The 23571-nt window shown below is 34.7% G+C and overlaps 1 protein-coding gene across 2 annotated transcripts in view; it reads left to right on the top strand.

Annotated features, from left to right (window-relative positions):
- Nucleotides 1–23571, top strand: part of Rab6 (RAS oncogene family member Rab6) — a 316080-nt gene that overhangs the window by 162497 nt on the left and 130012 nt on the right. For both annotated transcript variants that reach the window (XM_090414199.1, XM_090414198.1), the window contains exon 5: nucleotides 9733–9844. In XM_090414199.1, coding sequence (XP_090270325.1) covers nucleotides 9733–9844 — 112 coding nt within the window. The remainder of the gene's footprint in view (nucleotides 1–9732; nucleotides 9845–23571) is intronic.

The raw sequence follows: 23571 nt of genomic DNA, 5'->3' as shown, positions 1-23571 counted from the left end.
ATGTTATACTCCTAAATTAATCTAGTTCCATCCATTAAATAAATAAATAAATCCACTACAAATTTTATGTAAAAATCAGCAATAAAAGGTCAGTCTGTGGAGGTTGGAACATGAGGAAAAAGTTCTTATGAAACGAGTAAAATATTGTAGCTAAAATTTATGCACAGTTTTTAGTGAAGGTGCTAAATTAAATTTGGAAATTGGCAACAAAATAAGCAAAGCTGATATTGCGGAGAGCCAGTTGAATAAATGGAATTAAGAGAAAAATTAGTCAAAATGAAAACCACCTGTATATAAGAAAATATTGAAACTTATGGATCTGAGATTTCTAAAAAAAAAAAAAAAAGTAGTGAACAGATAGTATTATTCATAGTATTCTAATAAAAAATGAAGTTATTTGGAAGGAAATTGATACTGTTAGTATTTGGAAATGTATGAGCAAGGCTAATGGTAGTATAATCTTCGATTATACTACCATTCGAAGAATAAATAGAGTAGGAGTCAAATGGATGTTGTAATCTTATTAAGCAAGAGATTCGTAAGAAAGGGACAATGTGGAAGGAATACCATTCGCACATAAGGATGACGTCCATTATGAAAGTTATAAGCAGCAGCAACTGTTGTACGGAAAGCTAAGCCTGAGTATGAAAATAAACTGGCTCTGCGTGCTGAAGACAACTCATAAGAATTCTATCGATATGCAAATAAAAGAAAGAATAACTCTTCTAAATCCAGATGGCATGAGGGTTACAGATGCATAAGAGGTTGTTCAGTCAGTGAGTGCCCATTTTTTTAAAAGCTATCAACCTGGTGAATGCAACATTGAACTCACTGTTACCTCTTCACTAGATGAAGAAACTCAGGTGTGTGAGTCCGAGGTATTAGAGCTGTTGCACAAATTGAATAAGAATTCAGCAATAGGGACTGATGATGGAATATCAGCACGTGCTAAAAGAGTGTTCAGCTGAACTGACCATTCATTTGACCACGATGTTTAATATGAGTCCCAGAACAGGGAAGATTCTGCAGGAATGGAAGGAATGTATGGTAATTCCATTGCACAAGGGTGGTGCAAAGGCTGATGTATTCAACTATCGGCAAATTAGTATCTCAGGAGTGGTGGTGAAGATTTTGGAAAAATTGGTTAGGGCCTGCATTCAGAAATGGATAGACAAGTGAATCTCTACTTTGCAATGAGCAACATGAGTTTACTAAGGGAAGGTCATGTTTTAGCAACTTTCTCACATTCTATAACAATATTACCATTGAACTAGACAAGGGGAATGGATACACCATGATACTTTTGGATTTTGCCAAGACTTTTGACAGAATATAGCATGGTAGACTGTTGCATAAATTGGAGAAAATGGGTTTGGGTTATACAATATTAGCATGAATAAGGGGATGGCTGACTGACAGATATCCAGCAGAGGCCAACACTGCAATAAGATGATCGCATCAAAACATGTTGGACTGCCGAAGAAGAAAAGATGAGATGGAGTTGATGGTTTGAGGGATAAAGAACATCAATGAGGCTTTATTTAGGGTGTTCCCATTACGATCTTTGGATGCCATCAAGTGTCATAGATGGAAAGCCAGTTACAAAGCCTCAGTTCAATGTCTGTAAATGTAAAGTCATTCACTTAGCATGATTAGATATCCAATGTTGTATTATATTGGTGGATTAGGCTAGAAGAAACTGAGGCTAGGGATCTGGGAGTATTAATAGATAGGAAGTTGAAGTTCAGGGGCCATGTGACAAAGATTGCAAATACAACTCAAAAGATAATTGCAATGCTGAAATTGAAAGTTCACGTGTAAAGATAAGGATGTTATTTTACCTCTTTACAAGTCCTTGATAAGACCTAACTTGGACTATGTGTGCAGGTCTGGTCTCGTGGTTTCCGTTGTGATTCTGATATATTGGAGAGTGTTGAAAATGATATCAGGATTGTGGAATACTGATTATAAACACAGATTAAGAATTTGTAGACTGCAGACACTAGCAAACAGGAGAAAGAGGAGGTGATATGATTCAGACTTACAAACTTCTGAAAAGATCATACAGGATTTCAATTGATGGAATTTTTCAATTTATGGAGGGTGGGGAAAGGACGAGAGGGCATGCTTGGAAGCTGAGAATGAAGGCCGCCAAGAAGGATGTGAGGAGTAGATTTTTTTTCTCAGAAGGTGGTGCATGATTGGAATGGATTGCGTTTGGATATTGTAAGTGCATGCAGTGTGAATGAATTTAAGAATAAGAATTTTAGCTGGTGTGTATATAGTATGTGTCCTCCCTTGATGAGTCTCTGACTCCCTCACTTAAACAGTATGGGAGAGAAAAGGTTTGCAAAGCATTGCCAGAATGATAGGAAAAAAGACCCAGAGGAAGATCTTAATATAAGATCAGGTAATATTAGAATCCTGACAAACATTGAGTATTCTGTATATCCTTTAAGAGTACCTATCAGAAATTTGATGATGGTGGCTATTATTATTACCATAATAGCTGAAACAATAACTAGATTTATCCTTAGGAAATGTTGTTATTGATTTGAGACTGTATGTTTAAATTCATTGAACTGTATTTTAAATTACTCCATCTGAAGTTAAAAATTACTGTGATATGTTTGATGTAATCAAATAAGCTAGATGATCAAATATTATAGGACGTGACTGTCATTTTAGTGAAGTGCAGAGTATGAAAGTATATGCTATGGTTGTGAAAATAATTATAGTTGAACAGTTTCAGATAGGCATAAGATGCAGTCTTAAACATACAAATATAACTGTGGAAAAAGAAAATCTAATTGAAAACACGAATCAAATTTTATCGACTGAGTCATAAAATTAAAAGAAATACATTGACTCAGCCAGGGAATGCTGCATCATGGCATTGTATATGTAGATATGGGAAGGGAGATGAAGAACATCCATAATGGAGTAAGTTTAGGAAGTGCTCCTTGAAAAGACGAAATCATATAAAATATTTATGGCTAATTAATCTGCATGTGCTCTTAGAAATGTAGAGAAAAATGTATGAAAGCCAAGTTATGTGTAAAAATAGCCACATGAAAATCACGGAGAGATTTTGGGGGAAAAAAAATATAGAACATACGAGGTAAGTAAAAATAATTTTAGAAGTTGCTTAGAAATGGAGGAATGAATATAACAAAAGGAATTAGTTATTATTTAAAAAAATTAATTATTAAATGAGGTAAATGATAGACAATATTGAAAATATGCATTAGAAATTAATTCAGTAGTCATCAGTATTTCATCTGGATAAAAGTCATTACAAATCTGCAGTGTGGAATGGCAGAGTAAACGATATTTGAGGCTGAAATAGGATGATAGAGCTAGCCTACTTGTCTGAATGGTTAGTTCATATCATGTCTTGAACCATCAGGTTGTGGATTTGAATCTGTGACAACTTTAATGTTTTTAAGTGATAGATGAATTTCATCATCTGCTGTGAAACCACCACCATGTTTATTTGAAAGCATAGTACATTCATGGGTGGTCTAAGAATTTTTTTTTTTTTTTTGCCATTTTTATAAATTTTATATATTTTTTGTATTTTTAATTTATTTTTTACACAATCTGGAAACCTTGTTCTAGAGACAAACATGGAACTTTTTTTCAGGCCTCCAGCAAGCAGAGCAGTGGTCTCCCACTGGATGATGCAATTCATCTATGTTTTTAGCCAGATTATAGCTTTCATCATATTAATTTGCAAAGAGGAAGTAAAACAATGAGAAAATTATGGAGGAATTTTCTTTACTGAGTGTTCTAGTGCAGGAAAAAAAAAAAAAAAAGAAAGAACGAAAAGAAAATCTATGCAATCATAATTGAGAAAAGGCTAAGAAAAGTTATTAAAGGAAATATTAGTGAAAAATGAGCTGGATTTAGGCCAAATAAAGATTGCCAAGACCATATTTTTACCATATGATAATGGTTGAGAGAGTGTAAAAATATAATAAAGATCTGCTTTCTTCCATCTGTTTCTCAAACTTTGAAGATTGCATTCCTTCATTCTGTCTTCATGTTCAGAATTCCACAGGCCATAGGTCATCTTGGTTACCTGCTGGATCATTTTGACTTTCTCCTCCATCTTCATGGAGCTGACAACCATATCTGAGCACAATAGTCAACAGGTAGTGGCATCATGGGTTTGTAAAGTGGAGAATAATTTCTTTATTCCTATAAGGTGATAATCTCTTCAACTTTCAGTTAATCCTATGTGGTGATTAACCATCTTAGCAATGTGGCCTCTAAACTACTTCTCACTGTCACCATTGGGTCTCTAGCTCATTAGTCACTTGAGCAAATTCTCAGTAATATAATACTCTGTAATGTCTTTATTCCAGAATGCATAACTTTACATTTAGGAACATTCAAATGACATTAATATTTGTCCATAGAATCACTATTCAAGTCAGCCTGCAGGGATCCTTTATCTGATATATTCCCTTATCACCTAACCAATGATCCTGCATAGCTTAGTTGGTATTAACAATGGTTAGAAAGACCTGGATTAAAATCCTGTCTACAAGAATTTATCAGCTGAAGTTGAATTGTCTGGCCTCATACAGAAGTAGTCAGGGTTTCCCTCCCAGAAACTCGGGTTTTTCATCATAGTATCAGCAAATTGGCAAGAAGAACCTATGCAATTAACAGACATAGTAAACTGGCATCATAGCCATAGTTCTTTTTGTCTTAATCCTATTATAAATTTTCTGACATGTACTCTCAAGGGACCTGCAAGCTACTCTAACAGTACTACATGATTAAGTTTGCATTATTATTAATCCCCTATCAACAGTTTTCTTCCAAATTAGTGTGTAACTTGTCAGAACTGAAATATTGATGTATCTGATATTTTGGTCTTCTAAGGCACTTCTGACTGAATCAATCCACCTAGATCTTGATCCTTTATTTTTATTTTTTTTCCCTGTCATCTTTGCATCAAACACCTGTTTTGTTAACCTTTGCTTTCCCATTTTGTTTAAATCCTTTATCCCAAATAACAGCAACTGATCCAAATATCAGCATGTAACTGATGATGAAAGTTTTTTTCACTTGGTTATATTATAAATTAAAGATACCAAGAAATTATATTATTGGTTTAATCCTTTATCCAAGTATAAGCAAGCAAAGTTTGCCCATGAAATATTTTCACAACTGGACTGCTTGTATATAGAGGCTAATGACTTCACATCACTTGCCTTGTGTATCACCTTATTATTAAAATACTCTGGATTGGAGATAGATTGAAAGTTTTTTCCTCAGTTATACTATAAATTAAAGATTCCAACAATCTTTTTGCCACTTGTATATGGGGAAATATGACTTCTGGATTACTTGAACTTTGGCATCTCTTCTCAATAATGGTCAAAACTGGGGGTATGTTGTGTTATGGGGTACTAAGGCAAGTGATGTGCCTTAGTATCCAAGGCCTCTATATACAAGACTATTAAATTATTTAAGGAATTTGCAACACATACTGGAATATTAATTAAAAGAAACTTTAATGAATACTTCCTATATTTCGGCAATGTCACATTACCATCTTCATGGGAACATATAAATATGACACGTGCACGCAGAAACTACAAAAAGCAAATGAGGCTGAAGATGAGAAACTACTCTTGTTCCTAAAGTCCTAATGGTGCCCCCTAGCTGGCTATATTGGGTTGTCTTGGCCATTGGGCTGGTGTTCTCATGATTTAATCCTTTCATGAAACCATCAGCCCAACGGCCAAGGCAACCCAATATAGCCCACTAGGGGCTACCATTAGGAACAAGAGTAGTTTCTTATCTTCTGCCTCATTTGCTTTTTGTAGTTCCTGCATGCACAGGTCATATTTGTATGTTCCCATGAAGATGGCAATGTGACATTGCTGAAATATAGGAAGTATTCATTAAAGTTTCTTTTAATTAATATTCCAGTATATGTTGCAAATTCCTTAAATAATTTAATAGTCATGTGTTACCAACATATAAGCCTTTCTACAAGAACCTCTATATACAAGTAGCCCAGTTGTGAAGATACATGTACAAGCTTTGTTTGCTTACACTTTGATAAAGGATTAAACTAAGAATATAATTTCTTAGCATCTTTAATTTATAACATATAATTGAGTATTCTCCTTTAAACCATTTCTAGTATCATTAATATTCAAGTTAAGAAATGATTCAAACACAGGCCTGTATTATCCTATTTGTCATGCTCTTGCTTTTCTTGAACTCAGTACCTCCAGACACATTCCCTGATATGTCAGTCAGCTATTCTCCTATCTGTTGTACAAGCTTATTTTGTGTACCTATCCCCTTGAATTTGTATAATAACTTTCCATGCAAAATTCTTTCAGAATGTATTGATAAACATTGTATTGTGGTATTCATTCCCTTGATGCAGTTCTGTTGTCTCTGTCTTGTAAAATGTGAGCAGACTGATAAAGTAAGCCCACTTTAACAAACCCATGGTATCCTCTTTAAAGGATTAAAGTGCTACCTACTCACCTATGGAATGCAGGCTCCATAGGTGGGTGGGTAGCCTCTCTAGGGCTTTAATGACTACTAGAGATAGAATTTAGTCTGTAATTGACTGCATTAGTCCTAGTTTCTACCCTTGTATAATAGAATTATCTTGCCCTCCTCTTCTCACACCAGGTTAAGGGTATTGCTAATTCTCTTGCATATCTTTTAGTGTCCATCTGATACCCAATCCAGTCTTAATGCTATGTTTAGATCAAACTCTTGCAGTATCTTTAATATCTCTAACCTCATCCACCTATGTGTTTTTGTCTAATTTCACATCAGCATCAACTCAAAGGAATTAATGAGTCTATGAAGTACTTATTTAATGATTCCTTTTGCATTCAGCACTACCACCTGTATTCTCTAAGGTTACCCTTTCATAGTTATTTCTTTACTTACCACATAGTTGAAGGAAATCCAAGAGAATTCTTTCACTAACTATTTTTGGTTGTCTAATTTTGCATTCCACACCTGTTCTTTATACTGTTACTGAACTCTCATAAATCTAGAGAAATGTAATTACGTCTCCTGATATTTCTTCCATGCATATATTTTTTTTTTTTTCCTTCTTGTAACTCTAGGGATGCAGGCAGTTTATAGTTTCATTTAGACACTTCTTGAACACTCTCCATTTGTTGCTGATTTTGCTTGCTACCTTGCACTTTCTTATACCAAGGTACAGCTCCAAGCTGCCTTCTCAGCAATTCTGTCAAACAAGTCTCACTAATGCCAATAATTTACCATTGCTGTCAAGGAGTCCAAAGACTCCAATGAGTCTTTGGCCTCCTTGGAGGTGTCATTAAATAATATAAAAATAATAATTTTCTGTCCTTTCTTGCCTTTCTTTTTATTGTATTTCATTTCTCTGCTTTACTTTTCTTGATACTTTTATAGTACACCCACAGATACGAGACCCTTCAACACTTCTGCACATGTCAACAGAAGGAGAATCCATTCCGATAATAGAGTAATCAATCCGTATTGTGGGATGAGTTGTTTATTACTGCATGTTGGAAAATTAACTTCTCTTTTGTGATCATTGTAGTTTTTAAAGTGGTAATTATTTTGCTTGTATAACAGTTGGAAAATTTTACCTATAAAACACATGATTTCGCGTGTTGTTGACCAATTTGTTCATCACCTTATTTCTTTCTCCCCTTTAATATAAATTGACTCTTCTTGGCAGTCTTCCAATGAAAGCTCTCCCTTCTGTGGTCAGGCTATAGCATGATTTTCCAGTCTTTCTGGCCTTTGCAAAGTTCTTTATAATACTAAGCAAAGCCTTGGAATTTCTAATCATACTGCACTTTTTTCATTCAGCTTTCACATGCTTTCTCACCTCCTTTACATTCTGATATCATCATTTTGTACTAAAACTCTTCGATTCATACTTTCTTTCTTTTACATGTCATATCCTGCTACATCTGCTCATTTGTTCCTTCAAAAGATTTGCTGGCATTTCAGTGACTCTCATTTCTCTATCTGCCTAATCAAAACATATTTTTGATAAATTTTTCACTCATCTCCTTTTTGTTGTAGGCTATTCACATTTGCCAAAAAATACACTTCACGCATGTTACATCATACAGAATTATTCAAGCAAATTTAAACAAAACTTTCTTCCTCTGTTGCTATGTATTATGCTACTATTTAATTAAATTACTCGAAGTGAAGTCCACCAACACTAGATGAATATGACTTATTTATTAATATGTAATATTCATCTAGTGTTGGTGGAAGTGAACTATGGGAAATTAATGAGGCCAGGCATTGGAAAATCATTGTAGATAGGGAGTTGAAGTTAAGACGACATTGCAAAGGTAACCAAAACAATACATCAGGTCATGTGATTTTTGTACACACTGACAATCAGAAATTAAAAGGTCATTATTTCCTTAAATTGATAAAGCTTTAATAAAGCCATGTCTGGATTACTTCACCAGATCTAGCCCCTTGGATTCTTTGGGATTTGAGAGTATCTAAAGGAAAGTGACAACGATTGTGGTAGGTCTGTGGACTTTAAAAACTATGATAGGTGAATAAAGGGGGGGGGATATGATAGAAGCATATATATTACTAAAGGCATTTTATAGAATTAACCAAAAACCTTTTTCAGTACGTGAACCCTGGAAATTGTATAGCAAAGATGTTAGGACTAAATTTTGTGTTGGAGGATGATGAATGGGTGGAATGGGTTGCTAGAGGTACTTGTGAGTGGTTCATCAGTAAATGAGTTCAATGAGAGGTATGATTGGGCATTGTATGAAGAATGGTTAAGTGAGTCTCCCATGATGTGTGTTTGATTCCAATGAGATGTCAGAGAAATAATATTTAAAAAAAAAATGCTCCATTATGGCAACTGTCAATAACAATATCTTACTCTTGCTATACCATTTCATATGAGGAACATCAAACTCTGTATTTGACATTCTGAAGATACTTCTTTGTTGCCAGTGCTTTAGTAATCTGTGGAAATGACAAATGCGTATCAACATGTTAATGCATTGTTAAATTGCATGGGCAGCAACTAAATGTTTAGGAAATGTGAATATGAAGATTAGTTTAGCAAGCACATAACTCTGATTTACATGACTGTGATATATCCCTGTACAGTATCTTTGGAAAAGGTAAGAACATTGGTTGAGAGCAAGATAGACTGCCCAATTGATAAAGTTAGCTAAAGTACTAGAGTTTGTCCAAGAAAGTGGAATCTGTAATTGCTGCCAAAGGTGGGTGAATTATTATTATTATTTGACACCTCCAGGGAGTCCAAAGACTCATCGAGGAGAGTGTGCCAACAGCATCGAATAATTGGTTCCCTTCCAACTACTAACCGCATTCAAACTTACTTAACTGAGCCATTAGTAGTGGAGGCTCTACCAATCAACCAACCTTTGCTGGGAATGATGTATGGAAGTGTGTGAAATACCCATTATTCATATAATTTGTGTGTGTGATAATGATTCTTGTATATCACCATTCAGTTTGTACAACTATTTGTTTAATTATACATTTTAATGCAAAACCACAAATTCAAATAAGATGCTAATAAAATATTTTTAACATTCACATGGATGAATGGCTCTCCATTTCCTCCCTCCCTGGAAATTCCAGCTTTTTCTGTTTAATTTATTAAATAAAGAATTGATGTGCTAATATAATTATAACTTTCTCTTATATTTCTCTCAGATTCCAATTCATTTCACCAAACATCAAAATGGATAGATGATGTGAGAACTGAAAGGGGTAATGATGTAATTATCATGTTGGTAGGAAATAAGACTGATCTTGCAGACAAGAGGTTAGTTGCCGTTCATGATTGCGTGTGTAATCATATTCAACTTAATAAAATTGTGTAATTTTTTTTCTTGATAAAGGAAATATTGCAACAATGTAATTTTCAATAATATGCATAGCGCTCTCTCTCTCTCTCTCTGACTGTGGTGCATATTAATATATTTAGTTTTGTTTCTTTAGTATTGCACACAATAAAACAAAACTAGTTGCCTTAGTTTTTGCATTATATAGATCATCCAGTTAGGAAAGATATCTGAGAACATATAAGCATCTAAGTAGGTTGCCCCTCCCCCATCTAGATATTGGAGCAGGAGAAAATAAATTTTAGAGGATAGGGGGGAGCTAGATCCATGGTTACTGTATAGACTGGGTTTTTTTAATTTGGCCAATATGCCAAATTTGGTTCAGGTGATCAGTTGAACATGCTGATTATTACATTACTGACATTTTGCCATATTAGCCCGAAGTGTTTTTTTTTCCTCAGTGTGAGTCCTACTCACATAAGATTGTAACCCTGTCTTACATTTGTACATTGGGTAAATTAAAAATCTAAAGAATATCTTCTGGAAGCTATTGAAAAAAATTAGAAATGGAAGCAAGAGTACTGTAAAAGTAATCGAAGATGATAAAGACAGCATGAAAGCTGAAGATAAGGATATTCTAGTTCCTGGCGTTATTATTTTGAAAGTCTTAGATGAAACAAGCAGTGATAGAAGAGTAATAGAAAATGTGCAAGAAGAATGCAAATGGTACTACTTATCAGTACTTGAGAATAGAAGCAATCAAAAGCCTGAAATGTGGAAAGTCACTGGAGTAGATGATATTCAATAAGGAATGCTCAAATATGGAGCAAAACTTCTGCAATGTCTTTGCTGCATAATTCACAGGGTCTGTTTCAGAAGGTTGAATTCCATATGATTGGAATAGAGCTCTCTCATCTATAAAAGAGGGAATAAAGCTGATTGTGAGAATTACAGAGAAACTGCTAAATGTTTCAGGTAAGATTTATGTAAGGATACCTACCTGAGAAGAGGCTGAGAAAAATTGTGGAAGAGAAACTTGGAGAAAACAAGCTGGATTAAGCCAAACAGAGGTTGTCAAGATCAGATTTTCACTTTAAGACAAATAGCTGAGAAATCATGGGATTATAACAAGCATGTACTTGAGTTTTGTAGATCTAGAAATGGAATATAACAAGATGCCCAGACAAAAGCCTTTTCAAAATGCTACAATTATATGTGGCAAATGGAACATTATACAGAGTAACATGGTCTAATTGTACATTAGCAGTTAGAATTGAAGGAAACACAGAAAGATGGTTTGGTGTACAGTCTGGTGAAAGACAAGGGTGCGCACGATCTCCACTCTTATTCATCATCTATATGGTGCATAATGAAAGAAAGTATTAAAACCTGTTATTAGAATTAGTTATATGAAACTTTGCTTTTTGCTTTATGCAGATGATGATGCATTCCTAAACCCATCTAGTGCAAGTCTCCATGATTCTCTAAATTGAATAACAGCTGTAACAAATTTGGTGTCAAAATCAGCAATAAAAGGAAAACTATGAAAATAGGCAGAAGCATAGAAACTTCAGCTTCATTCTCAGTGGAGAACCTACGAGGGATGGTCTGAAAAGTTCTCTCCCTCAATCATAGATGGCAATACTATCGGCAAGATTTTTTTGTTACCTAAGTTGGTACATCTGTTATAAGCATCCATGTGAAATTGCAAGTCATTCTATCAAGTAGTTTGTTTTATACAGCTGTCTGAAGCAGAAGTGTTATCTTTATCTCTTGAAATAGATAAAATTGAGTATCGGTGTTTATAAAATTCTTTGTAAAAGAAGGTTTAACACCAAAAGAAATTCATTTGAAGTTCATAAAAGTTTATGGACACTCTTCTCCTTCGTTTTCGACAATTAAGAAATGGGCAGCCGAGTTTAAACGTGGCCGTACCAGACTTGAAGATGATCCACGTGAAGGACATCCTAAAAGTGTAACAACACCAGAAATCATTAATCAAGTGCACAATATGGTATTGGATGATTGGCGAGTCAAAGTGTGTGAAATTGCTGAGACTATAGGCATTTCAAAAGAATGTAGTATATATTTTGCATGAATAATTGCATATGATAAAGCTTTGTGCGCAAATGGGTGCTGCGCTTGCTCACAGCAGATCAAAAATGCACTCGCATGAAAATCTCTGAACAGTGCGTGGAGCATTTTAACAAGAATAAAACTGATTTTGTGCATCGATTTATTACTATGGATGAGACTTGGATTTACACACCAGAATCCAAACAGCAGTCAAAACAGTGGACAGAAAGCGGTTGTTCAGCACCAAAGAAGACAGTCGGTTCCATCAGCAGGAAAGATCATGGCATCAGTGTTTTGAGATGCTAAAGGCATTTTGTTTATTATCTTGAAAAGGGTAAAATAATAACCGGGGAATATTATTCCGATCTTTTAAACAGACTAGATGAAAAAATTTATGAGAAAGGACCCAGTTTGCAGAAGAGAAAAATCATCTTTCATCAGGACAACGCACCTGCCCACAAAGGTGTTTTGGCAATGGGAAAATTAAGGAATCTGCACTATGAATTGTTGGAACATCCACCCTATTCCCCAGATTTGGTTCCCTCTGACTTCTGTCCCTTCTTTGCTGGTCAGTGTTTTTCTTCAAATCAAGAGGTGATTGCAGCTGTAGAGGGATATTTTGCAGATCTTACTGAGAACTACTACAGGGACGGGATAATGGCACTGGATCATCACTGGAATAAATGTATTAGTCTTAAGGGAGATTATGTTGAAAAATAAAAATAATTTTGAAATTATAAATTTGTTTTTTCATTGTTAGGCTGAGGACTTCTCAGACCACCCTCGTATAAAACAAGTACAATATTTAGGCATAGTTTTTAGTGAAGATGGCAGATGTGGAAATAGACAACAGAATAAGCTAAGTTGGTTTCATACATTTATTCATCTAGGAGCCAGTGGAATAAATTATGAATACATTTATATGAAATTCAGTGGAATAAATAAAAGAGAAATTAGTAAAAACACTAAACTAGCAGTATATAAGTTGGTGTTCAAACCTGTTTTAAGTTATGGATCCAAGTTTTCGGTTAGAAATAAAGTACTTGATCAAAGATTAGAAACCACAGATATGAGAGTTCTGAGAAAAATTAGTGCCTTGAACAGATGGTATGAATGGCAAAATCATATTCAGAATGAAGATATTAAGAAGGAACTTGACTTTGTTAGCATTCAAGAATGTGTGAGTAGAGTTAATCTAAGGTGGCAAATTATTTAAATAATAGGAGAGAAAAAATTACAAAACAGATGTTTGATGTGAAGATGGTATGAAACAACTTCAGATGGAGAGCAAGATCTAGGTGGTTTATTCATTCAGAAGCTCCTTAGAGCAACACTTCCCAAACTGTGGGCCATGGCCTCCTTGGGGGCCATGAAATAATGAAAACAAATTTAAAAGGTTTTAAGACTAAGTGTGCCTTGTGAAATGTGTATGTAAGATGCTAAAAATGTAATATTTGCATTTGATTTTTGCAATATTCGCTGTGTATGTTTTGTATTGAATATAAATACAATAAATATTATAAGAATATATGTTTCGATAAAGGAACACCGTGAGCAGACATAGATACAAAATTAATAACGGAAAACTCACAAAGATTATTTAATAGTATAATATTCGCCTGTGTGTCACAGGCATCTTCAGTACATTTTAAGCTCAAATTAAACAGTAAATGACAATTCCAAAAAGCACCACCTAAGTAGCTGGTGTAAGATAACTAAAAAAGTCAATAAATTTCCTAACAAAAAAAAATAAAAAAATAAAATATATATCTTCTTCTTTGGTGCATCAATCTGAAAATTGGTCAGTATAGCAGCACATCACAACATCCTGTCTTGTGGCTTCCTTTTTATCTCTTCATAACTCTTAGCGCCAGTTAGCATCATTATGTCATTTATATATGAAATTCTTGGTTTGCCTCGTGGCCTCTTTCCTTCTACAGTCCCCTCCATTATTTCTGTAATCAGTCCCCCATGCCTCAGATGGTGTCCAATTTGGCTTTTTCTTCTCTTATTGATGTGTTTCACTAATGACCGCTCTTCATGAACTATATTCAGAACTTATTCATTACTTGTCTTTTCTGTTCAACTAATTTTCATCATCTTTCTCCAGCACCAAATTTCAAATGTCTCAAACTTTTTCATGTCTTGTTTTGTTAGAGTCCAGGCCTCACAACCATAATGCAATACTCCATATGTATGTTTTCACTAGCCTTTTTTTGAGCTGGATACTAAGTCCTTTACTGGTAAAAATGTTTCTTCTGTTATAGAATGCTTTTTTGGCTAGGATTATTCGTGCTTTAATATCTGATTGGTTACTTTTTATTTCTGTGACAAGACTTCCAAGATATTTAAAAGAGGATACCTGTTGTAGTAGGTTATTATTTATTTCCAGGTTTATTTTCATTGGATTTGCTTTACTTGTAATTAATAATTTTGTTTTCTTATAATTAATTTTTAGGCTGTATTGTGTGAAGATTTCTTCCATCTCTTTGTTAGGGTGGCTTTCAGTTTGTTTTCGTTATCAGCTAAAACTGCTATATCATCGCAAACCGTAGCCAGTTAATATCAATTCCATTTATCTTAATTCCCGTTTCTATTAGTTCTTTCAGTTTATTTATTGCATCTTCAATGTACAGATTAAACAATATGAGTGAAAGAGAGCACCCCTGTCTTACACCTCTACGTATTTTTGCTATTGCGGTTTTTATTGTATTGCTGGCTGCTTCTATTAGGGCTTCTTGATGCTTGTAAAGATTAAATATGAGCCTTCTATCTCTCCAATCTACCTTTACTGTTTTTAGGAGGTAAAACATTTGATTCCAGTCAATATTATCGAAGGCTTTCTCCAAGTCAAGAAAGACTATTCAGAGTATTTTGATTCTTCTCCAATCTTCTTTCAATAACTGTTCTTAGAGCTAGGATTGCTTCTCTTGTCCCCTGCTGTTTCCTGAATCCAAACTGGTCATTGCCAACATATTCTTCAACCTTCTTTGTTAGTCTTTTTTGTATAATTTTGAGTAGTATTTTCGAAGCATGTGATATTAAGCTTATTGTTCGATGATTTTCACACTTGTTTGCATTATTTACTTTAGGAATGGGTATGTTAGAGCATTGTGTAAAATTTTTGGGGATGATCCCTGTTTCATAAATATCCTTTATGATCTTGAAAAGGTATGACTTAGTTATGTTTCCTGAGTATTTTATTAATTCTGAGGGGATGTTATCAGTGCCTGGTGCCTTGTTGGCTGACAATTCATTCAGTGCCCATTCAAATTCATCTTTTAATATAGTTGGACCAATTTCTTCCATATCAAGTCTTGTTTCATCTTCTATAGCCTTGGCATCTCGATCTTTTCCATTATATAGATCTTCTAAGTACTCCTTCCATCTTTCCGAAATTTCTTCCTTATCTATAAGTATGTTCCCCTGTTTATTTTTGATAATTGTACTTCTTGTCTTGTTTTGCTGGCTTATTCCTTTTATAATGTTATAAGCTTTATCGATTCTTCCAGTCTTTGTTAGATCTTCTATTTCTTTACATTTCTCTGTATACCATTGTTCTTTTGCTTCTTTACACTTTCTATTTATCATATTTTTTATATGTTTATATTTGTCTTTGCTTTCTTCCTTTAGGGAGGTTTTGTATTTTCTTCTTTCATCTATTAGATCTAGAATGTCCTGGGTGATCCATGGTTTTTTTTATTTGCTTCTTCCTTAATCCTATGCAGTCATTGGCGGCCTTGATGATTGTATCCTTCAAATGAGTCCATTTTTCCTCTATGTTTTTCTTTTCCCTCTCTCCAGTTTTGATGCTTTCATCAGTTTGCTGTTTATAGTTTCTATGGTTTTCCTCTGTTTTCAAGTTATGTTCCATTTGGGCCTTTTCCTTGGTTGTGACAACTTTTTAAATTTCAGGTTACATTTCAATAAAACCAAATTGTGGTCACTATCAACATCAGCTCTCAGGTAACTCCCAGTAACTTTTGCATGATTTTACTTGATTTTTAAATCTATTTCTTGTCATAATATAATCTATTTGGTACCTTCCTATATCCCCTGGCATTTTCCAAGTATACCTTCTTCTTTTTGGTACCTCATACCAGGTATTAGTAATGATCAGATTGAATTGGTGGTAAAACTCCAAAAGTCTATCTCCTCTTTCATTTCGGCATCCAAGTCCATACTTTCCCACCTCTCTACCATCTTTGCCTTCACCAATGACTGCATACCAATCCCCCATGACAATAAGATTATCTTCCTTCTTGGTCAGTTTGATTAGATTCCCAATATCTACATATACTCTCTCAACTTCATCATCACTGTGGTCGCTAGTAGGCATGTAAGCTTGTATTATTATAATATTTGTTGGTTTTGCTTATAGTTTTACCATTATCAGTCTGCTACTACATTTTACTGAGTTGATTACTGTTCTTCCCTATTCCTTATTGAGAACCACTGCGACTCCATTTTTTGCTGTCTCATCACCTGAATAAATAATTCTGTAATCACCACTCCAAAAGTCTCCAGTTCTAGTCCATCTCATTTCACTAATTCCCAATATGGCTATTTTTAATCTATCCATTTCTCTCTTCAAATTTTCCAATTTTCCACTTTGTAGGAGGGTTCTCACATTCCACGTCCCAATGCACGTACAAGGGTTTCGCTGGTTTACAACCTGGGAAGCCTTGCTTCTTCCCCAGGTCGTAAACCAGGCCGTGCACAAGTATTGAGCCATTGTGCGCTTTACTATCTTTTAGAATGTCCATTCATCCATATATCATATATGTATATATATTTTTTTTTTGTTAGGAAATTTATTGACCTTTTTAGTTATCTTACACCAGCTACTTAGGTGATGCTTTTTGGAATTGTCAGTTATTGTTTAATTTGAGATTCAAATGTACTGAAGATGCCGGTGACACACAGGCGAAAATTATACTATTAAATAATCTTTGTACGCAAGTTTTCTGTTTAGGAGATGGTACTTTATAAATCAGCTAATCTTTCTTAACTTTTTATTGTGTGTGTGTGTGTGTGTGTGTGTGTGTATATGTTTTTTTAATTAATTATTATTTTTTTTTTTTGTTAGGAAATTTATTGATCTTTTTAGCTATCTTACACCAGCTACTTAGGTGGCACTTTTTGGAATTGTCAGTTATTGTTTAATTTGAGCTTAAAATGTACTGAAGATGCCTGTGACACACAGGCGAAAATTATACTATTAAATAATATTTGTACGTGAGTTTTCCATTATTAATTTTGTATCAAGAATATATGTCTGTATTATGATTTTTTTTTTTGATGGGGACTGTGAAATATATTAATTTTTCCAAGGGGGCCTTTACATCATAAGTTTTGGGCAGCACTGCCTTAGAGGACATGTGTCAGATACCACAATATTGGAGTGCTGACCACTAATAAATTAATTTGGAGGAAAATTGTTGATAGGAGATTACTAATAATGTAAACCTGTAGTACTGTCATTGTATCCTGTATACCCCTTGAGAGTACATATCAGGAAATTGATGATCTTCTTACCATGATACTTCTTTTTTCTTATATTCCAATTAACCTACCTTATTGTTATTATTATTCATTGTTATCTTACCTACTTAATTGTTTGTTTTTTTACTGCTGCTTGTTCATTTTTCTTATTCTGTCTTAATTTCTTCAATTGTTTCAACTTTTTCTGATTCTCTCTTTGATTATCTAATAACTTGTATTAATTGGGATATTTCATATGTCAAGTTATCTGCACTTATCCCTTCAACAGTAGTACTTTAGTGCTCCTTCTCAGTTGAACAAAGGTTTCTATATCTAGTATCTGTGTTAACTTGTTTTTTCTTACTAGTTTTTGATCCTGTTTTTAAGACTATCTAGATTTAACAATATATCTACAATTATATTAAAAAAAAAATAAATCTTCTGTAATATACTAAATATATTCCAATTAATTTAAGAAAACTGAATAAATCAGGGGGGGAAAAATCGCCAACCTTATTTGTAATAACACAACTACACACGAAATAGCCCTGAACCAGACTACAGTTGTAGCCAAAACATTGATTAGTATCTCTGTATCCTAGGTCTCATAGGACCCTTCCTCTGAGACCTAGGATAGTTCTCATACGTCTAGCTGAGTTTTCCAATTCAGAGTGAGAAGTATGCTGTCTCGACCATATCATCAAGAACAGGATGTTCCCCAAGGTTCTGTGTTAAGTGTGACACTTTTTATTTGCTATCAAAGTTAAGTTGATCACTAAACAGCTGCCTCCCATTGTAGTCAATGCTCTATATGTTGATGACTTCACAATTTACTATCACTTTCATAACATGAGAGTGATTGAAAGACAATTTTAACAAGCAGTCGATCGTGCCTCTTCAGTAATGGATTCAAGTTTTCAGCAGAAAAAACTATGTACACTTCTACTGAAAATGCACTCTTCACCCAGATCCTACGTCCAAGACCAAATCTTCCTGAAACATTATCATTGCTCTCTTCTCCCACTATAGCATTCCAATCTCCCATTATTATTGTATTGTCTCTGTCTTTAAAGCTGCTCCAGATTTCTTCTATTTGTTCATAAATTTCTTCTATTTCTTCATCGCTATGTTGTGATGTTGGCATGTAGACCATTTTAATATTCAGGTTTACTGGTTCATTTTGAATGCTTATTGCCATGACTCTGTCACTATGGTAAATTATTGTAGTGATTAACTTTCCAACTTTTTTATGAAGCATTATTGCAACACCTGACTCACCCTTCTTTTGTCCTGAATATATTATCCGAAATTCTCCACTCCAGAAATCACCCTGTCCCTCCCATCTCGCCTCACTAATGCCCAGAATGTCCATTTCAAGTCTTTCCATTTCTTTTTTCACATTTTCTATTTTACCCAGTTCTAGCAATGTTCTTGCATTCCATGTTCAGCTTATTTCTTGTCTTCATTTTTGAATAAGTACCAGGATTTCGGTGGCTGTCGACCTGAGAAGCCTGGTTACTTCTCCTGCCGGGCATGACTCCTTCAGTGAAGGCTCCATCACCAATCTTGATTTCATTTTTAACTTCCATTGCTGCTTTTACTTGGGAATGTAATGTGGTGGTTCCCCCTTGCTTTCCACATTGCAGTATTGTAACATGTATGCTACAGGAGGTTAATACAAGTAGCGCTGCTGCCCACTACTATAACTATTAGTGGTTAGTTGAAAGAGGAGGAAACACCCCTAGCCCTCGTACTCTAATAGCTTCAGGGAGAATGGAGGACCTCCTCCTGGGGTTAGTAAGCAAGAAAAGAGACAGACAGAAAGTTTTAAGTAAAGAATCCTTGTTAGGAAAAATGTTAGTATGAGGGTAAAAGCAGGAAGTGGAAGAGTTAGAGAAAAGTATGAACAAAAGCTTTGAAATAGATCATACTTAGCTCTGGGACCATGAGTTAGCCATGCCCGTGCCTGCAAGTCGCAAGCCCCATGGTCTTGGATGTAGGAATGAAAGAGGAAAGCAATTAATAGAATTTTGTGCACAAAAACAGTTAGTTATATAGCAAATACACTATTTCAAGTTCCAAAAAGAAGATACATCTGGAAAGCGCCTGGGGATTCAAATAGATATCAAATATTTTGAAAGTTTATTTTTCACATGGTTAGACTATAATAAATTTAGTTTAAGCCTTTATCCAAGTGTGAGCAAATAAAGTTTGCGCCTGAAAGTATCTTCAGGACTGGGGTAAGGTGGTACAACACTGGGAAACTCGTTGCAAAGGTGGAGTAAGCTAACATAACTCCTATCTCAGTATCTCCCATAATGCAAAACACATCTCCTTGTGGATATGCATAATGTTATGCATTAAGGGAAGGGCCACTACCCAGACTAGTTTCAAGCTTTATTGAGGTCTCTTCAGTGGGAGCCAGGCCCAAGTGGTTATAGCAGGCAGAAGAATTAGCAAGGTCATCTCTACCTGTAGGAGTTGCCAAATGGTGTGCCACCTTTTTATTAAATTACTCTAGATTTAGAGAAAGATGTTGAGAGTTTATTTTTCACTTGGTTAGACTATAATAAATTTAGTTTAATCCTTTATCCAAGTGTAAGCAAACAAAGTTTGTGCCTTAAAGTATCTTCAGGACTGGAGTAAGGTGGTACAACACCTGGGAACATGTTGCAAAGGTGGAGCAAGATAACATCACTCCTATCTCAGTATCTCCCATAATGCAAAACATATCTCCTTGCGGATATGTATAATGGTATGCATTAAGGGAAGGGCCACTACCCAGACTAGTTTCGACCTTCATTGAGGTCTCTTCAGTGGGAGCCAGGTCCAAGCTGAGATACCAGGCAGAAGCATTCGCAGGTCATCTCCACCTATAGGAGTTGCCGAATGGTGTGCCACCCTTTTTTAATAAATTACTCTGGATTTAGAGAAAGATGTTGAAAGTTTATTTTTAACTTGGTTAGACTATAATAAATTACGTTTAATCCTTGACCCAAGTGTGAGCAAGCAAAGTTTGCGCCTGAAAGTATCTTCAGGACTGGGGTAAGGTGGTACAACACCGGGAAACCCGTTGCAAAAGTGAAGAGACCTCGATAAAGGTAGAAACTAGTCTGGATAGTGGCCCTTCCCTTAATGCATAACATTACACATATCCACAAGGAGATGTGTTTTGCATTATGGGAGATACTAAGATAGTAGTTATGTTAGCTTGCTCCACCTTTGCAACGAGTTGCCCGGTGTTATATCACCTTACCCCAGTCCTGAAGATACTTTCAGGCACAAACTTTGTTTGCTCACACTTGGATAAAGGATTAAACTAAATTTATTATAGTCTAACCAAGTGAAAAATAAACTCAACATCTTTCTCTAAATCCAGAGTAATTTAATAAAAAGGTTGCACACTGTTTGTTAACTCCTATAGGTAGAGATGACCTTGCTAATGCTTCTGCCTGGTATCTCCACTTGGGCCTGGTTCCCACTGAAGAGACTTCAATAAAGGTCAAAACTAGTCTGGGTAGTGGCCCTTCCCTTAATGCATAACATTATACATATCAGCAAGGAGATATGTTTTGCATTATGGGAGATACTGAGATTGGAGTTATATTAGCTTGCTCCACCTTTGCAACAAGTTGCCCGGTGTTGTACCACCTTACCCCAGTCCTGAAGATACTTTCAGGTGCAAACTTTGTTTGCTCACACTTGGATAAAGGATTAAATTAAATTTATTATAGATATCAAATAGATTATATATTGGTCAAGAAAAGATACAGAAACCAAATAAAAAATTGCAAAAGCTATCCAGGTGCTGACATTAGTAGTAACCATAACCTTGTCTTAATGAAAACAGAACTGAAACATAAGAAACAAATCCAAAGATACAAACCAATAAGATGGAACCTTGAAAAATTAAAGGGAGGATATCAAGCGGCAACTGATCATAACATTCCAGAAAACATAAATAGTCAGAATAATATTGAAAACCAATGGAATATAATAAGAGTTAATTACAAATTCATCAAATCAATTATTGAAAAATGCAGAAAAAGAAAACATTGGATAATAGATGAAATACTTGACCTTATGGATGAAAGAAAAATATATAAAAATGCTGTTAAAGAAGACGATGTGGCCAAATACAAATATCTTAAAAATCAAATTACAAGAAAATGTAGACAAGCCAAAAAAGAATACCTGGAAGAACAGTGTAATAACATAGATGAATTATTTAAAAAAGAAAACATAGAGAAAGCCTATAAAGAAATTAACAAACTGACTTTCCAATTTAATAAGAACAGCAAAAACAGTGCCATTAAAGATGAAAATGGAAAATTACTAATAGAATCTGAGGATATATTAATGGAATGGAAGAATTATCTTGAAAATCTCTATAATGGTGACGAACTTGATGTTGATATCAGCATAGAAAATCAAAATGAAGATAATCTAGGACCCCCAATAATGCGAGAAGAACTTGATAAAGCACTGTCCAAAATGAGTATGGGAAAAAATCCAGGTGTAGACAATATTCCTATAGAACTGCTACAAAATCTAGGTGATGAGACAAAAACCTTACTCTATCAATTAATAGCCCAAATCTATGATACAGGAGAAATACCAAAGGAGTTTATGAAATCAACCATAATACCAAAAAAGAATAATGCAAACAAATGCAGACAATTTAGAACAATAGCTTTAATCCCACATGTTAGCAAAATTCTGCTAAAAATTATTCAAAATAGAATTTATTCAAAAATAGATTGTCTGTTGGATGAAGACTAATTTGGATTCAGAAAGAATAAAGGAACAAGAGAGGTAATACTCTGTTCTTCTTCTTCTTCATCACTTCACTGGGCATCTATAGATGCCGTATTGTCACTCCGATGCTCGGTGATGTGCCACACCAGGCCTCGACATGTAGTCCTGTTGTTTGCTTTTCTGGCGGCCTCAACTCTCTAAAGATCAGTCATTCCACATACGCCATCCATCCATCTCATTGATAGTCTACCTCTGCCTCTTTTTTCCAGGAACTTTACCTTCTATTACTGTTCTGAGAAGTCCCCCTTTCATCCTTTCTATGTGTCCAAAATATTTTAACTTTCTTCTGTCAATATCCTTAAGAAGCCTTAAAGTTCTGCTGATATTTTCTAACACCCATTCATTTGTACGCCTTTCAGTATATGATATCCTCAACAGCCTTCTGTAACACCACATCTCAAAAGCAGATATCCGTTTCTTATCTGATTTCTTTAGATTCCAAGTCTCACATCCATAAGTCGCTGTTGGAAAAACTATTGCATCCAAAATCCTCAACTTTGTTTCCATGGAGATTGATCCAGATTTTAGACAGGTCTCTGACTGTTGTTTTAGCCATTCCTAACTTTTTTCTGACGTCATCTGAACAGCAGTTCTTCACATTAATAATGAATCCCAGGTACTCAAACTTGCTGACTTCCTCGATTCTTTCTCCATTAAGGTACACTTGTTTCTCAAGAGCTTCTCTGTTTGTATTTCCTTTGAGAACCATAATCTTTGTCTTGCTAGGATTGAGTTGAAGTCCTCTGTTATTGCTGATCTTGTTAACTTTGTCAAGAATAAGTCCTAGTTCTTCCATGTCATAACAAAGGAGTACTGTATCATCAGCATATCTCAGATTACTGATCAATCTACCTCCTATCCTAATTCCTGTCTTGAGCTCATCCAATGCTTCACGCATGATGGCCTCTGCATATGTACTAAACAATGAGGAGAAAGTAAAAATACTTTCTCCTCACTTGTTAAATACTCTGTTTAAGAACAATAATAGAGAGAAGATTAGACCTTAATCAAAATACTTACATTTGCTTCCTTGATTTAGAGAAAGCGTTTGATAAAGTAAACCAGCAAATACTCCTAAATTGTCTAACTAATATCGGCATAGATTTGAGAGATAGGAAAATAATTTATCAAATTTACAAAAATCAAAATGGACGGATTAAAATCAATGATAAGGAGAAAATAATAAATATAAGGAGTGGAGTAAGACAAGGATGTATACTTTCACCACTTTTATTTAATTTATATATTGAAAAGGCCATTCAGGAAACTAAATGATAAAATAAATAGTGGCATAAAGATAAATGGTGAGCAAGTCATGTGTATAAGATTT

The sequence above is a fragment of the Typopeltis vanoorti genome, chromosome 24, assembly GCF_054136105.1.
Source record: "Typopeltis vanoorti isolate ZY-2024b chromosome 24, IOZ_Tvanoo_1.0, whole genome shotgun sequence".
In the NCBI taxonomy this organism is placed as follows: domain Eukaryota; kingdom Metazoa; phylum Arthropoda; class Arachnida; order Uropygi; family Thelyphonidae; genus Typopeltis; species Typopeltis vanoorti.
The sequence above is the reverse complement of the archived record's forward strand: the minus strand, read 5'-3'. Positions and strand labels throughout refer to the sequence as shown.